General features: G+C 39.6%; 1 protein-coding gene across 2 annotated transcripts in view; it reads right to left on the bottom strand.

Moving 5' to 3' along the window:
* Positions 1 to 1,235: 1,235 nt before the first annotated feature.
* The window catches only part of TRIM2 (tripartite motif containing 2), a 39,825-nt gene continuing 24,242 nt past the window's right edge, over positions 1,236 to 16,818 (bottom strand). The window contains exons 7-12 of one of the 2 annotated variants that reach the window (XM_010155612.1): positions 14,633 to 14,736; positions 13,206 to 13,373; positions 6,710 to 6,890; positions 5,339 to 5,409; positions 2,972 to 3,112; positions 1,236 to 1,954 (exon numbers count right to left, since the gene is read on the bottom strand). In XM_010155612.1, the coding sequence (XP_010153914.1) occupies positions 1,802 to 1,954; positions 2,972 to 3,112; positions 5,339 to 5,409; positions 6,710 to 6,890; positions 13,206 to 13,373; positions 14,633 to 14,736 (818 nt within the window). In that variant the 3' untranslated portion in view covers positions 1,236 to 1,801. The remainder of the gene's footprint in view (positions 1,955 to 2,971; positions 3,113 to 5,338; positions 5,410 to 6,709; positions 6,891 to 13,205; positions 13,374 to 14,632; positions 14,737 to 16,818) is intronic. The other variant, XM_010155613.1, reaches the window with a different exon arrangement.

The following is a 16,818-nucleotide window of genomic DNA, read 5'->3' as shown; positions in this document are numbered from 1 at the left end:
AAATGCATCTTTACCAAAAAAACCCAAACAAACAAAAAAAAAACCTCAAACAAAAAACCACCACCAATTTTTTTCTCAAATTCATTGAAAAAACCAACCTTAACCTTTTAAAAGACAAATACTTATAATGAGTAATTTCACAAAGATTTCTTTCCATTTTGCAAACATGCTTAAAATACTCCCTTGTTCCTGACCCAATGTCCTTTTGTTTCAAGGCGCTAAAAATGCAAAAAGAAAGACAGTACTTCCCAGGCTACTGTCGGCCTTGGCAGCAAACTCACCAGCTCCTCAAACGAGGTTTAAGAGTGAGCACTGCTCTGTCTGTATTAGGCTACAGTAGCAATTCATCCTTTGACCAGTGGATTTAGAAGTAAGAATAAAGCCATTGCTACTTGAAAAAGGACAAGTTCACACTTAAACACATTAAAAACACAACAAAGTCATATGATGGTAAGCATTTCCAATTAAATTAATACTTCAAAAAAGAACACAGTAAAGAGATCTGGCAGGAAGAAGGAGGGACATTTTCAGAGTACTGCCATTGTCAAATGGCATATATGCATTCCAGTCTGCTGAAATAACCTACATTTACTTGGTTTTATTCTTTTGTGCCAATCACCCATACATACATACATACATACATACAAACAAATCAGAACAAATATCACAGTCCTCATTTTGCCCTCTAACAAAATTCCCTTTGATGAAGGACTTCAGGAATTGGATCAAATTCATTCTTATTTGTAATGCATTTTTTCTCCTGTAAAAACAAATAGTTTTGGTAACCCTTGGCTTTTCTATACAACCTCTGTTTACCACAGTTCCTTTGGTTGTATAATGTAGGTCCTCCATAGGGGTACCTCTCTGGCTTTCTGTCCTGTGTGATGCTGCATTTTATTTTATCGGTTAATACAATGAGTTGCCTTAAGGAAACACGGCAATGAACATATACAAAAGAGTGGCACACATGAGGTGAATTGAGTTGACATTGTAATAACCCCGATTCCTAATGAACTAGTTTGGTGTCAGAAGGTCTGTTGCTATACAGAAATTCAGCTCTCACTCATGTATCACTACAATTAAGTTTTTCCAGAGCTTTAGAAATGTCGGGTCTCTGCAAAGTCCTTCCAGCACACTGAGCAAGAGGAAGAGTGAAAAACAAGCACATGAAACAATCCTTCATTAATCCCACATGAGCAGGGAATTTGCATTGATTCTCATAGTGCTTAAATGTTGAGCTGTGTTAGGCCTGACAGTTAGAGCTAGACAGATCTTGTGAGACTTAACCTTATACTAAAAGGACCTACTTGTTATAGATAGTAAGACTGAAGAATGTTAAAAGTGTAATACCTACCATGATAATGAGATCTAGAAGATAACCAGGATCACCTCTGGGTTAAATAATGCATAACCATGATACTTCAAATTTAGAAGCTCTGAGCAGGAGCTATCCTTTGCAGTCTTCAAAAAGCTTTGGGGACTCTTCCCAAATTTTTCTCATTTTTGCCTAATTAGTTAATTCCAGTTCCATTAGTTGCAGTTTGTGTGTAAGATCCCATTGTCTTTATGAATTCAGTTAAAGAAGATTCTCTGTATTAACCCTTACAACAAAAAGTTCAGTGAGAAACGCAAGAGGTGCAAGTCCTATGTAAACAAGGTAAGCTTGGAAATTAACGCGAGAAGTCCATGCGAGACTCCTCCATTCTTAAAAATGAACTCAAAGCAGGAGATATCCTGCACTGGATCTCCAGGACCAGTCTTTTCTTAAGGTTGGACGATTATCCAGCTCCGGAGCTCATTGCTACTGTAAGTATCGGTAGACCTTGAAGCAGTGATTTCCAGAGTCTGCAACTACCACATGGCCATCTGAAGTAAGGGCCAGACCTTGGGGACCATAAAGTGGGTCAGCAGAGGTGTTAATGTAGGATAAAAATGATCCACTTCCATCAAAAACCTTTGAGGGTGAGAAAGCACAGAATAAATGTTATGAATAAAAAAAAAAAAAGCAGACACAAGTCTGCTCTCAATTATACCACTACGCTTCTCATTTCTGTAACGGCTGACGTACGCTAGAATAAACAAGGTCAGAATCTGATCTGTTATTCTCATAACATGCAAGTTTATATACCAACGTGTTTTCTTATTAAAAAGAACTAATTAAAGCTGCGAGGCTCCTTGGCAAGAAGTAAACGTGCAATGAAATCATAATAAAAAGAGCACCTCAGCTGTTCCTTGTTCTAAAAACAGCCAACTACAATAAATCAAACTCAGCCAGGGAGTCAACCAACACCTTGTTTTCCTACTGAATATTACTGTTGTGGCTAGCATGAATTAAGTTCCCACACAGAGGAAAACAGGAATTTGTTTACACCGTTGACAGTGCTTCCTGAGAACAACTCAGAGGCAGCTCCCTTATGTTGATATTGAGTGAAAATAATACATACTTAGTTATTTGTTAGATATTCTTGGCCAGATAAGAAGATTTTGTGATAAGCACTTGAAAGATAGAAAGAGTGCAACTCATAACTTAAAAGCAGAATATTTTCTCAACATTTAAAAAAGATGAGAAATATCTGCTGCATTTCCCTCCAGGTCTATACCGATCATTTCCTTTTTCCAATTTTCCACCATGTCTCCAATCTTCTGTTACGGTGATTATCAATTACTATCATCCCCGCAATGCTTGCAAGTCTCCTAAGTCATCAAATAGCTTTTGGGGAACTCCTTGGAGACAAAAGCCTTGGTCACAGTGACCATCAGACTTGCTGGCAGGCACCCTAGGAAGTCCATGATCTGACACCACCAGCTCTAAAAGTGGGCAGACCAGCAATGAGGCATATAAAAGGCTGTAGAAATCACAGCACTTCTAATGCTGCCATCCTGTTTCTTGAGAATTCTGGACTTCAGTGGCCAGACTTATCAATCCATTGGTTTTCCTAATCAAGCATCTTTGATATACAGAAATTTCTACCTGTATTCGGCTGTTTCCCCAGTCTGCTACGATAATATTTCCATTAGAATCTACAGCTACTCCAGTTGGTGCATTAAATTGTCCATTTCCTTCTCCATTTGATCCAAACTTCAGTATGAATTCTCCCTCCTGGTTAAATACCTGTGTGGATTAAAACAAAAACCTGAATATGCCACCATATCAAATATTAGTAATTTACTACCACCAGTTCACCTGTTAAAACTAGGAATTGAAGGCTTCCCAGGAACACACCACCCCAGTACACACACTGAAGATGGGAGAAAAGGAGCCCATCTCTCCCTCCAGCTCCATTACACCATATGGTATTTCCCTTCTCACTGAAGATGGATTCAGCTCAGACACAGAGCTGGAGGGCCTGGGAACCCCTGTGCAGCTTGTGCATCTTGAATTAAGAAGAGCTGGGTGCAGATACGGCACTGGGAGTCACTCCTACAGAGACACAACTGAGCAGATGCACTTTTCTCTGACTTTCATAATCTAACACATCTTGAGACTCGTGGCATGCTGCTCCCTGTACAGGCAGTTCAGCAGCTGAATTCTCTGCAACAGTAACAGGTTTTGACAGCAGGAAGATGGAAATGATCAATGACTATTCTGTCAGTGACCCAGATGCACCAACGGGGCCAAGTGAGATACATACAGGATGGGTCATTTACACGGGGCCATTGCCACCTCTATTTGTTCTGGTCCCTCCTGGACCAAGGCGCAGCTGTGCCGCAATGTCCAGCAGCATTCTCAGACACCGGCTGTGGCTTGCACAAGAAAATGCAAAGTCCTTACAAGGACCAAGTGCACTCCGAAGTGCTAAGGAGGTAGAGGATGTGAGGGGATCATCCTGTTCTTGAACATCCACAGTGAACAGGGAAAAAGCCTTTTGAGGAGGAAATTAATGAAGTACCAGGCTGGTGCCTCAGATGGTTAAAGAAAGTAGAAAAAAGACAACTAATAAAAAGAACAGGCAAAGATGTATTGCTCTCTTCCTGGGTTAAAAGGGGGATGGTGAGTGACTGAAGGAGAGAGAAGTCTACCCTGAGTAGGATTTTCCATAGACGATGCCTGAAGGAAGGGACATGCTTGAAGGTTGATGGGGGAGGGAGATTAATGTTGCTAGGTGCAGATGTCTAATTCAAGACACTGGTGGCAGGAAGAGGCTTTGGGACCCATAAAAGTGAAATTTATTTCCTTTTCTATAAATTTATTTATTATTTAAGATTAGATTTCCCCACCATCTAGCAAATGATAGATTGCCAGATTACAAATTACTCTCAGATTACCCAGATTATAAATTACTCTCCAGGGTGTCAACAATTATCTGTACCAGTTTAGAGAACACTACAAAAATAAGAAACTTTTCCAGTTAGTACCAAATTATAACATTTTTATCCCATTGAGGCACACCAGAGACAGACAGGAACACTCTGTTCTCATTAGGAATGCAGTAATTATAAATTTGCTAAAATGCCACACACTTCACTTGATTTTTTTTTTTGTTTTGGCTCGCCTTCGTCATTAACTCTCTCCAGGCATTCTTGTTCCCACAGCAAACCCTGCTGGTGGAGGGGTAATTTACAGCGTCACAGGCCTCCTGCTGCTACACCAAATTAACGATCTGCTTTAGGGCTCCCGCAGCAGTCTTGGTTTCTTTGTTGTAACCCAAACCACGAGCTGCTGCTACCTCTCTGGTTCCAAAAAGATACAAGAGCCATTTCACTGTTCAAAAGCTAGATGACTGAGCATCGCTCACAGCGTGAAGGTGTCTGTGCTCAGACAGGGATTGCTGATTTCAGGTGAATATATCAGATTTATCATGTCAGTTATGAACACTGATGAACTGAACTGAGGGTTCACCTTTGTGTTCAGTCAGAGCAAGCAGCCATTAGGTGAAATCCCAGGGCTGTAAATGGATCCAGTAATCTTAAAGCTTATAAGTATAGAACTAAAGATTGACAGGTATTTGTGTTATAATATTATTTAAATAGAAATGTGTAAAGCTCTTACTGGGAAATCAAAAGCAGTCACCAGAATTACTTAAAATAGAAAAGAACATAGGGTATATAACAGGTTTGGCTGAAAGCTAAGGAAAATAACTAAGTTGATATTACTTATCTCAGGTACAACTTATGTTTAAGCAATTGAATTAGAAAACATTATAGTGGCACCAAAGGCAAGGGATTATATCTCCATTAAGCAATACACTGCATGTAAAGATCTCTGAATGTGCAGTCCTTATATCAGACCTCTTACACACACAGCGTGATGTCTTTGTTTCTAACAATACTTTATTTTCCCCAAGAAAGTACCATGATAAAATAAAAAGCTTTCCAAGTTGCCCTTAATTGACAGTACCTTGACAGAATGGTTATGAAAATCTGTAACAATAATCTCATTGTTGCTGTTTACAGCCGCAAAATGAGGACCTGCAATGCAGAGGGGAAAAAAATAATGAAACAATAATAATACCACTAAATCAAAAGGTTTGCTTAAATGAAAAAAAATTATTCAGCTTGCCAAAATATTGTATTTGGCTTCTTAGCAATAATAGTCAAATTGAGAATGTCAATTTCAAATTAAGAGCAGTTTCATTTCATGTTTTAAAAAGCTCAGCATGCCTTTCTGTAAACACAAATAATGCCTTTTTCAACCAGTTGTCAGCTAGTGTATCTGTAACCACTGTTCATTTCTTCCTCTCTCATATACAGGTGACTATGTAGATGTCAGGGAGAAAAAGTGCTTTTTTTGCTTTACTTTGTGTATTGAACTATGTGCACAAACTTGAATAAAAAAAAAATGGTAGCTTGAAAACAGGCAAGTACCTGAGTCAAAATAGTTGGTGCTATTTCGAGTTATTAAACAGATCAGAAGTCAGTTTCAATTTTCACAGTACATCGGTGTAAACTATAAAAAGGGTGAAAACCTTTACACTGAAGACATTCAAGTGGTGACAATTCACGTGGTTTATGCCAAGAAGAGGTGATGCATTGCTCAAACGCACTGTTACAGAGTATTTGCACACTTATTTTCAGGAGTATTCTTTAAAAATTTACATCTCATGCTGTGAACCAGTCAGAACATCAGACCAATCTATAACTACTTATTTAATGATCCAACAGCTGCAAAATGACCTGTATATGCAATTTGGCATCTTCATTTCAAATTCTGAAAGAATAGCTACTCAGTCAAAATACATCAGGTGTGTTTTTTTTTTAAAAGACACGATGTGCAAGCAGTCAGTTGAATATAAGTGGTGATTTCCCCAAACTGGCTTTTTCCGTTTGCATAACTATGTCTACCTGATCTCAATCTTAACACTATGCCATTACACTCATCTACTAATGGGAAGCTACCACTTTGGGCATTGGATAATGTGTATCTGATCACTGGAAACACAAAGCACGGTGTGTGAGTATTATCATGAACAGCTGAGTGTGGGCATTACAAAGCATTTATAAAATGCTAGTTAAGATCAGCCTTTCTTGGGTCACTGGTCTGAAAGGCTTCCAGGCACAGTACATAAAACAATCTGGTTACAGCTACATTTGCAGAACAGATGTTGCAGTCTTCCTGACCAATGAAACAAATGGCAAAGTGAATAGGAGTGGTATGTTTAGCAGAACCTTTCCCCCACAGGAAAAAGGAGTGGGATGTAGCATCTTCGACATGCTCAAACATCATGCAAATGTGAGCAGAAGAGGCAAGAAAAGGGGATTTACATATTACCATCAAGTGTACCTGCAAACTGCTTGTCACCATTTCCTCGACTACCGAACCTTGTGACTATTTTCCCGTTTGGCTGGAAGATGAAGACACAGCATGCTTTATTGTCCACTACAATGATGTGTCCGTTACGATCCACAGAAACACCTTTAGGGCCCATGAGTTTTCCAGACCCAATTTTGGCCTGAAAGGGAAAACATAGAACAGGAAAATATGTTGACATGATAGAAATACATGAGTAGAGTTCAAAGATTGTATTACAAGAACACAGCAGGAGGGAGAGACATTTTTGTCATCCAAATTCTCCCAGAGAGAAGTGATTGCTTTTATCTGCTCTTATTGCATACTTCATAATTTTTAATTCAGCTGAAAATAAAGACTGCTTTCTCTATGCCCTTTCAAGAGTGGAAAATCTGCCACCTCAGGGTCCAAATATACAACTCACGAGAAACAAAATCATCAGATTCGTGTGTCTTGATAAACTACAGCATCTGTCAGAAACCATCGCAAACAGCTGTAGAGCCAGGACTAGTGTACCAGCAGGACAGGCAGACAGGCATGAAGGACTTCTGCCTCCTATTGCATACTATTCCTGAGTCCACCCACCACGTGGTTATGGAGAGGGAAACATGCCTTTATGACTGCCTTCTACATTAAAGCAGTCAGAGCTCACTCGTGGAGCATCAGAGCTGGGTGGGATGTAGGCTGTGATGTCTGCTGTTGCCCTTCTTGGGTGAATGAGACACCATGCAGCTTCCAAGTGCTCTAGGAAAGAATTTGAGCAGAGCTAAAGCTCAGGATAACCTCTACATCTTCCACCAGATCCACAGGAGCTTGCTTCACTTGCTGCTTAGACACATGAAGTGCCAGCTGAAATCTGCACAGGAGATAGGATCGTGCTGCCAAACAGCAAATAAAATAATCTTCGAAAAACTAAATAAATCACAGCTTGCTCCTGGCTTAGGTAAATAAAATTATTTCCATCCATTTAAATAGGCTTTCTGACAACCAAAACCATCTGCCAGCATTGTCAGCAACAGGAGGGGAACTGTACACAATATTCCGTATAGTATCGATGGGAAAACCTTCAGAGGAGATGAGGTGGATCTCATACATGGTGAATTATTTGGGAAGGCTAAAGAGCTGTCAAAATGCATCAGAAAACATTGGAAGTGTTCTTTAGTAGGACCAAAAAGAAGGGGATCTGAGAAGCAGATCTAAGAAACAGCATCCCATCCAGCCCAGAGCAAGCAGAAATTGAGGCAAAGCTTTCAGAGAACCCCTGAGCTACCTGGGCATATACACAAGAAGATTCGAGGATCACCTTGCAACCCATTTCATATTTTTCACTGTTCTGCTCTTTTTTTCAGGCAGAGATTTTAGATACTACTTTAATCTACATAAAATCTGTTGAGTTTTGACTTTTCAGTTACAAAAAAGGGTTCTAAAATACCACCTAATTGTTTGGGGGTTTTGTTGTTAGAATGCAGCAACTTGCTTTCTGGTTTTGGTTGCTTTTTTAAAATGATGGGCAGGTTTGAAAGCAGTTATCCAGGTTGGTTATAAAAGTCTGGTCTCCTGCCAGCCTCGTTACTGTGCTGGACACACAATCCACCAAACAGGCTGTGTTGAAATTATGGATCCCAGAACTTTTAGATCCTGTAGTAGCTTGTGAGACACATCCTACAAACTGAGGTCCATCTCTTTGGTGGAGAACATAATTTCCTGTTTCCATCTGAATTTAAATGAAATAGATGATAATTTTTCATCTTTATGAAACAAGACTATTTTTCACCTCACTGCCTTTGCAGGGTGGGACAGACCACCACCTAGAACAAACAATCCTTCTGACTTCTCTGTCGCTCTCCCCTCCCCCCTGCAAGTTGCGAGGAGTAGCTGAAGCTCTGTTAGTCTGTGACTATCAAAGTGGGACAGATTACAGGGCAGGGAGAAGATTCATTACCTAACTCATTTCTCTCAATTCCCTCATGTTTTCAAAGCAACCAACCATGTTAGTATCTGAAAGAACTCAGCTACCCTCAGTATATCCCATGCTCCTATTCCACGGTACATTCTCATGGGTGGGGTTGCAGGTGAAAATAGGAACCATCCCAAAAAGGAGCCACCTAGGTTCCCTGAGGCTGTCTGCTAGAGTCACCAGCCTCTTCCAGTCTCAAATAAAGAAAACTCCATGGAGTAAATCTTGTGGGCCAAGACTGTGCTTAGCCAATATGCAATGGTCATGTGTTTGTTTTATGTTCAGGTACGTATGCTGTTATAAATTGTTAAATATTTAGGAAAAAACCCCTGCAAACACCTAATTAAATCATGCTAAAGTATCCCCAGGGAAAAAATTAAAAATTACTGTGTTCACCAGGGGAAAGATATGAGCAGATCTACAAAATGTATTCAGGTTTGCATAACAACAAAGCAGCAAAAACATAAACCAAATGCAAATCAGTACATTTATTTCCTTTGGGGTGATTAAATCATATCCCCTTATTTCCTCTGGGATGCCTGTGTGTTTGTCTGCTTGTGCATTGCACCACCTCCTTACCATCTTTCCAGGATTCCTATGGAAAAATGACTCAGTCATGAGTACAGTGTTTTCCTGCCCATATAAATACATATGGAAAAAAAAAAAAAGAATAAATCATGTACTACATTAATGGGTAAGCAGTGCTGAGAAGAGTAATAAAAATTACTATTATTGGGCTAGGATTTAAAATATAATAATCAGGCAGCAATAAATTATGGCCATCTAGAGTTTACAATGTTTTCTACTAAAAATCTCTTTTTCCAGTTTAGATCAAAATATGCTGATGACACATTACTGGGTCTGGCTGACCATATGCTTAGTATTTTTTTATTTCAGAAGGTTTCTTAGAATTATGCATTTGATTATATAGAACAGAACATTATGAAACCCAGTCACTCCTGTTGACTGTATGAATGGAAGCATTTTCAGTCTTTTCTGCCATTAGAAATGAATAAAGTGTAATGAATCACCTGAACCCTTGATACAAATAATGTGTTTAATCAAACTCAGTCAAGGACACTATGTCCCTTATTTTATAGGGTCTTATAAATTTAAACTGGTTAACTGGTTTTCAAATATGTGTTTATAAAGTCACCCAAACCCAACGGAAAATATTCTGCTGTGGGATATTTCTAGAGGTAAAAAAATCAGCTAGCCTATATAAAAATATATAAAGACTTTTCCGCTGTAGAAGTAGGTATGTTAGGGCTTTACGTTTAACTCCACCAACCTTGTTGCTGTCTGAAAGGTTCACAATTGTCAGGAATTAATTTACAGACTTTCAGCATACCACCTTCTCCTGCTTGAGAACTTCCCTAATATGGAGATACAGCTTTGTCACGCACCACAGTATCACACAGTAAATGGATTTATCATTCATGTGACTGTCTTAATTCAATTGTGGCCACTTAACCACACTCCACAGAACTATTCCTATCTGAACATGCAACCAGCTTCAGGAGGCTCCCTTCTTAATTCTCCTAATGAGTCAAGAAAAAATAAAAGTCTGACAGATAAAAAGTTTTCTTCCATCTTTTCCCACTCCTCTAAACTTGACCCTGTCTTGCAGCCTGGTCAGGCTGATAGCGAGCTATCTAAGATACAACACTTCAAGGCTAGAAAGAAAGCAGCTCTCTCCTATGGGGAGCAGGAATCGTTCTCTTGGCAGTGTTCTCCAGTGCCTTCACTAGGTCTGAGCACCACCACTGACACAGAAGCCGATATTGCTGCTTCACCGTGCATCCTCCTTAGCCTAACAATATGCCTTCTATAACAGTTTTCTTACGCAATTTCAGAGTAATCTACACAGGAAGCCAGCACCGATATCTGCCTTTTGTAGGTGAGGCAACTAAAGCACTGGGAAGTGAAAGGGAAGATGAGTAGTCACCTGTAAGACCCATGGCAGAGCCAGAAACAGAAGCCCCAATTCCTAAGACCCTATCTGAGGCTTTATCATTCACAGGATAATACAGGCTTTCATTTCAAGAGACTCCTGTTTTTCTGTAACCTTAGATTCGGGTTCGTGCACTGCTGCAATTTCAAGTTTCACAGCCTTGGGAAAATGGAGCTTTGTCTGTGTTGCTCCCAGCGACTGAGGAAGGTGACGCTTTTCTGCCTGGCAGTGGAGGGTTCTGGGGTGAGTCAGCCCAGTGCTGTCATCAGGGACATGCCTGGGCCTGGCTCCAGGGGAAACTTCCTTCTGGCTCATGTGACTATTAAAATGCCACTCAGGGAGAGTGAGTGTAAGTAAATACAGAAGGAAGGGGACAACAACAAAAATAGTTGGATTAAGTTCAAAACACCCCCCTGACAATGCTCAGTTCACAACTAGCAGCCCACCTGCATCAGAGGTCATATACAGTGACTTGCCGGCCCAGTCCATTGAAGGGAAACACCATTATCCCCTTATTTATCTCTCCGCGTATCTTAGCAAGTGTTGCCCAATTTAATCGGACAAAGTCCCGGTGAGAAGTACCATTGCCAACACACAAGAAATTACAAGGCCTTGCCCAGATTCGCACAAGCTAGATGTGTTATATCCATGTCCTGTGCTTCAACTATGTGATTATGCCTGCCCTCCATATAAAAAAATGCTTCTACAAACATTTGTATATTTTTCTCTCGTAAATATAGGCTGTTGCATTCAATCTAAACATAGTATTTTGTATCATTAATGTTTCATCTCTCATTTAATCAGTCTAGTCCCAAGAACTATAAAGATGCATTAATTTGTATAAACCACATAAACATTTCCAACTCTGCATAGCTCTTGCAATCCAACAAAAACATTGACTAGAAACAAAGCTAGGCTCCATGTCAGAAGAATTACCTTAACAATTCATTTTTTTCAATACCTGTCTCCCTACTGGTAGTGGTCATAGGGTCCTGGCTCCTCCAGAGCTTTTCCCTCCAGAGCTGGCACCATCCAAAATGCTGGATTTACAGCATGTCTTGAGAAGGAAGGAAAACAAGCCCTCCATGCTCTGGGTCCAGATCAAGCCAGTTCACATTAAATATGTTAATAATTATTTTAAACACACTTAGGTTACTCAGAGTACTTGGATTCTTAACAAAATTACATCTGGCTTTGTTTTTGTTTTAGTGTCTTCATTTCATTCGACTTCAGCCAAAACCAAGGTTTTCCTGTGTAGCTGTACATTTTCCAAACTACTTGACAAGGAAAATCACATACTCCCGGCAAATGCAAGAAATCTGTATTTTTTTTAACACTCGCATTGCATGTTAGTATTGTTCTATTTTGGCTTCAAGTCTACACAGGATCTGGATGCTTCTGAAGGCATCCACGTCTGTTTCCCAGATGGAGGTCTGTGCAAGCACAATCACTCATTTGCTGTAACATTTGTCACTTTGCAGACTACTCAAAGGAAGGCCATTTCTTGGTACACATGACAGCACCTCAAGACCTGAGCTTTTTGGTCATTAGGATCCCAGAAAATTAGCCAAAAAGGCAATCTATGTCCAGTGTAGGACTCTAGTACTAAGTAACTATGGGAGAAATTTCCCTGCCCATCCTTTATCTCACTGAACAGTGTGTACTGCTAACCTCTGCTATAGGTGTCTACTTCTAGCATGCATTGACAGACTTGGTAACATGCATTCAGAGAACAGCATCAAATGGAGGCAACCTTTAATTCTCTCTGGAATTGCACCTGAACCCCAGCAAAATAAATATTGCAGGTTGGCAAGCAGCAGTGTAGAGTAGCAGCTGCCTTCTTATTTTAATCCTATTAAAGGGATCAGAATCGATATGAGAATAAGAGGTGTGTTTTTCTCAGAACTTCTGATTTCTGAAACCTAAGACTTTATTACTGCCTCTCAGTTTTTCCAATGCACATTATCCCCCCTAAAACACTTCTGTCTATGCTGTAGCACTGGAACAACATCCTGGGTCGCTCTTCCTTGCATTTTTTACCAACAGGATCATACATGAATTACGCACTTAGTTTGCTGTTACATATGGAGTAAACAGAGGAAGTCATCATCACCAGTCTGCTCCCTTATTTTTCTCCTGCATATGTCACCAAAAAGCCTCATCTCCTCCTAAGTTTTTATGTCTGTCTGTGTGTATTTAGGTAGGTATATGCACAACCCATTCTGTATAATCAGAATACTAATGATACAAAGGTTGTTGAGCTAGTCCAAATACAGTTGATTACACTAGCTATCCTCAACTATGTGATATGGAAAGGCATCCAAGCACCTAGCACGTAGAACTGTGAAATGGAAAATACCTTCTCTATTTGGTTTAACATTAGCATCACAGCTGCGACCTCTTCCTAGTCGTTATACAACATGGCTGTGTCAGGGGTTTCCACATCACAACGATGGAATTTGGACTGTTACAACCAAACTATGTAGTCCCTTGACAAAATAATCCATTACTTTACATTCCTTTGTAAGATGGATAAAGCTCAGGAGAGTTCACATGTTAACTCCTACCTTAAATTTTCCATCTGATGAGAATATGCTAACCCATTTGTTATCATAATCTGCAATAATGATGTCACCACTGGGATGCACAGCCACTCCTGTTGGCCGCTGCAACTGGCCAGGAGACCTTCCTCGTATGCCAAAACGGCTTTTGAACTGACCATCGTTGGAGAATATCTGCAACAGAAAATATTAATTTAAAATTTAAGTCTGCATAACAACATCATCTATTTCTCGGAGCTTAGATTTTAGCAAGTCAGTACTGAACACTATTGTCAGGAACGTGAAGCACTTTTACACAGTCCATATATGAAAGTGATATGCCTAATTTAAGAAGACGCTTCCACCTGGACTCTAATTTTAAAATACATAAGTCCTCTGCACTTATATTGCACTGTTTCTTCAGTGATCTCAAAGTACTTTACAGACATGAGTCAATTAAGCTGCACAATGTCCCTCTCAGCCAGAAGGAAGTGATATTATTCCCATATTAGAAATGAGGTAACTGAGGAACTGAGTGATTTGGCCACAATCAAACACTGAGTCTGTAGAAAAGATAGGAATAGCAGCTAAAAGAGAATTTTAAAAATTGAATTATTTGACTTAGGGCTAAGTACTAGGCCATTTCCCTAGAGACGGTTTAGCCATGCAAAATTCAGTCTACTCGTTTGTCCCCAAGCCAGGTAATTAGATGCTTAAGTTCCTCTGAAGTGGCTGCAAATTACAAAGTGTGAGGTGCTCATATGAGTATTTGACTCCATCTCTTTGAAATGGCCTGGAAAGGAGTTCTAACTGCATGTGGTTTGCTGGTTCTCACATACTGAAGAACAAGCCACACACTGCTGCCTTGTTCATTTCTACCATGTGGGCAGCATGAAGAGTGATGACAAATTGTTAATGGTAAAAAAAGATACATGGCAGGCAAGATTAAAAACACAGCTTGATTTTCACACAGGTTACAGAAGCCAAGAAATCATGGGTGTCAGGGATGCTACCACAGAAAAGATCCGATCACAATATCAAACAGAAAAATCAATTAAGTAGACTAAAATCCACTTGAAAATGACATCTACATCTTTATTTTTGTATTTGTAATTGCTTAAGAAATGGTATTTGTGGTCCCTTGCCCTAGATTTATAATTGGAAACACAGAGTGATAAATTTACAATGTAAAATCATATTTACAAAAAGGCATTTTTCCAGACTGTTGCACTGCTTGTTTTCTACATTATTTGTCAAACATCATAAGAAAGAGAAATAAACTCTGATATACATACTAGATATAGTGTAGATCTGGAAAAGATATCTGCAGGTCAAGAAGATGGGATGATAATGGATGACAAACAAGTTGAGCTTCCTCTGTATTTTCTATATCTTTCCTGGATGACAAGGCAGAGGTGTGGGGGTGGGGACAAAAAAGTGGTATATCCTCATACCTGCACACACTGGTTGTTGCTGTCTGCTATTAATATTTTTCCATTTGTAGATGCAGCTACACCTTGAAGATTCGTAAATTCCCCTTTGTTTCTTCCTTTGGTGCCTAAAATTGAATACAAAGCACATAAGAAATCAGGTTAGACTAATCAGTGAGGACCTAAATGCCAACATGTGCATTTATTACATACTTGATATACAGATTTCTGTTTTGAAGAGTTCTCAACACTGCTACAACTTCAAAGAACCATCTCAGTAACAGATCCACATCAACGTAATTACCTCTTTGGCTTTCACAAACCAAACTGTTCACAATTCAGCTCTTGCACAAGGAAACTAGTAAAATGTTTTTTTCATAAGTGATGGACCATTTTTAAACAGTGGATTTTTATTCGACTGGGAAGGCAGTGAAAGGGGTGGTACTGTGGGAACATACAGACAGAGGCTAAGGTAATAACCTGGACAGATGACAAGGTTTTAGTACCGTTAGATAAATCTCCTCAGTGCAGTCACAAAGTTGAGATAAAACATATCGGTGATCACTTTGGATGGGGCCATTTCAAGACAGGGAAGTTTCCTACTCACTCATATACATTTTTCAGCCATTGGCTGAAAAAACTCCCTTAGAAGGGAAACTCGGATGAAACTGGTTCTGGGACCTGTGGGCCAATGAGGACCAATACGTGCTGACTGAACGCTTCCACAAAGACCTTAGATTGTTCTAATAAAGCAGTGTACACACACACAGGGCCCATTTTTGCCCAGGGCAAATGCAAAAGTGATTTACATAGAATTGTCTTTCCCCTAAAGGCTTAAGGGGATAAGGAGCTGTAAAATGTTAAATTTTCACACACGTTCACTAAGTTTAGGTGCCTCATTACCTAGATGTTTGTTCTGAGCCATTCCAAGGAGAATCACTCAGCAAACTGATGTCTTCAAAAGGTCAGCTGTAAAGTGGCTGGTCCAAATTACACTTGGAGCACAGGAACAGTATCCAGATTCCTGCTTTTTTTTTTATAAAGGAGGCTCAGGGGTCTTTAGACAAGACTGCAATTATGATCTTGGACCCCAAGGTTATTCATAATGAATGAATGAGTTTTGAAACAAAAATATTCTATAAGGTGCTCTTTCCAAGACTTGGATGCAGTGCTATTTTTACAAGCATTCGCTGGCTGCGTATCAGGCATTAATTTGTTCCAATATGTGGTTTTAACTGAAAAACTTCTATTTTACTTTAGTCCATCCAAAATACCCTGGAGATCCCTGATTAAAACTGTTCTGACTGTGATGTCTAATATGAGATATATATATTAGCTCTAATTTGTATTTAGCTTCCATTAGGGATGTGCATGCTCTTAACAACCCTTCTTTCGGCTGTGGTGATGGCTGTAGGATGCGTATTTCCTGTCACTGGTTTACAAGTAACATTGAATTCCTCTGCACTTGGAGCTGCAAGCATGTCCCTTTGTTTCAAGGCTTGTTTTCTTGAACTCCATATGCTCCATCCTTGAAACAAGGCAAATACTCCTCAATTTTTGTACTGCAAGGGGAAAGTACATATTCAGGGAACAGCGAGTTACACAGCAATTACATTACCCACACTTGAGCCATTTCTGTGTATTCTTTTAATGAGCAGTGCCTGAGGGATGCATGCAATAATTTTCTTCCACCATATGCTAATGCTAAGTTTCCTTTTTGCCTTTTAGCCAACAAGAATGGATGAAAAGGGAGAAACATTCCTTTTATTACTGAGACTAAAGGGAAAACATTTGTTAGAAAAGAGGAGGCGAAAGCTAGAGCATCTGGAACCAACTAGCACAAACCTTATGGAATGTATGCTCTTTACCCTTCTTCAAAGTCAAAGAACTTCATTTTTAAAGATAAGAGAGACCTATATAAAGAGTTACTCAGAGCGTTCTTCAGTGGAAACTTGTAAACATACATCAAAGGAAAAATAGAACAAATTACCCAGAATGCCATAGTCTCATTTCACAGTATGCTTAAGAAATAGTAATTTATTAGCACAGCATGCAGACAAAATTCAGCTCCATGCAACCTCCTTGTACGTAGGTCTTTCCAGGTATTAAATCCATCACATAGGTCCTAATTTGCCCACAGGCCTTTATAGAGTCCCCTCTGCAGTGGCCACAAGTTTCTCTGAAGAAAGCTGAGGTTAGCGAAACACAGC

This window comes from Eurypyga helias, unplaced genomic scaffold, assembly GCF_000690775.1.
Source record: "Eurypyga helias isolate BGI_N326 unplaced genomic scaffold, ASM69077v1 scaffold2487, whole genome shotgun sequence".
Taxonomy (NCBI): domain Eukaryota; kingdom Metazoa; phylum Chordata; class Aves; order Eurypygiformes; family Eurypygidae; genus Eurypyga; species Eurypyga helias.
The sequence above is the reverse complement of the archived record's forward strand: the minus strand, read 5'-3'. Positions and strand labels throughout refer to the sequence as shown.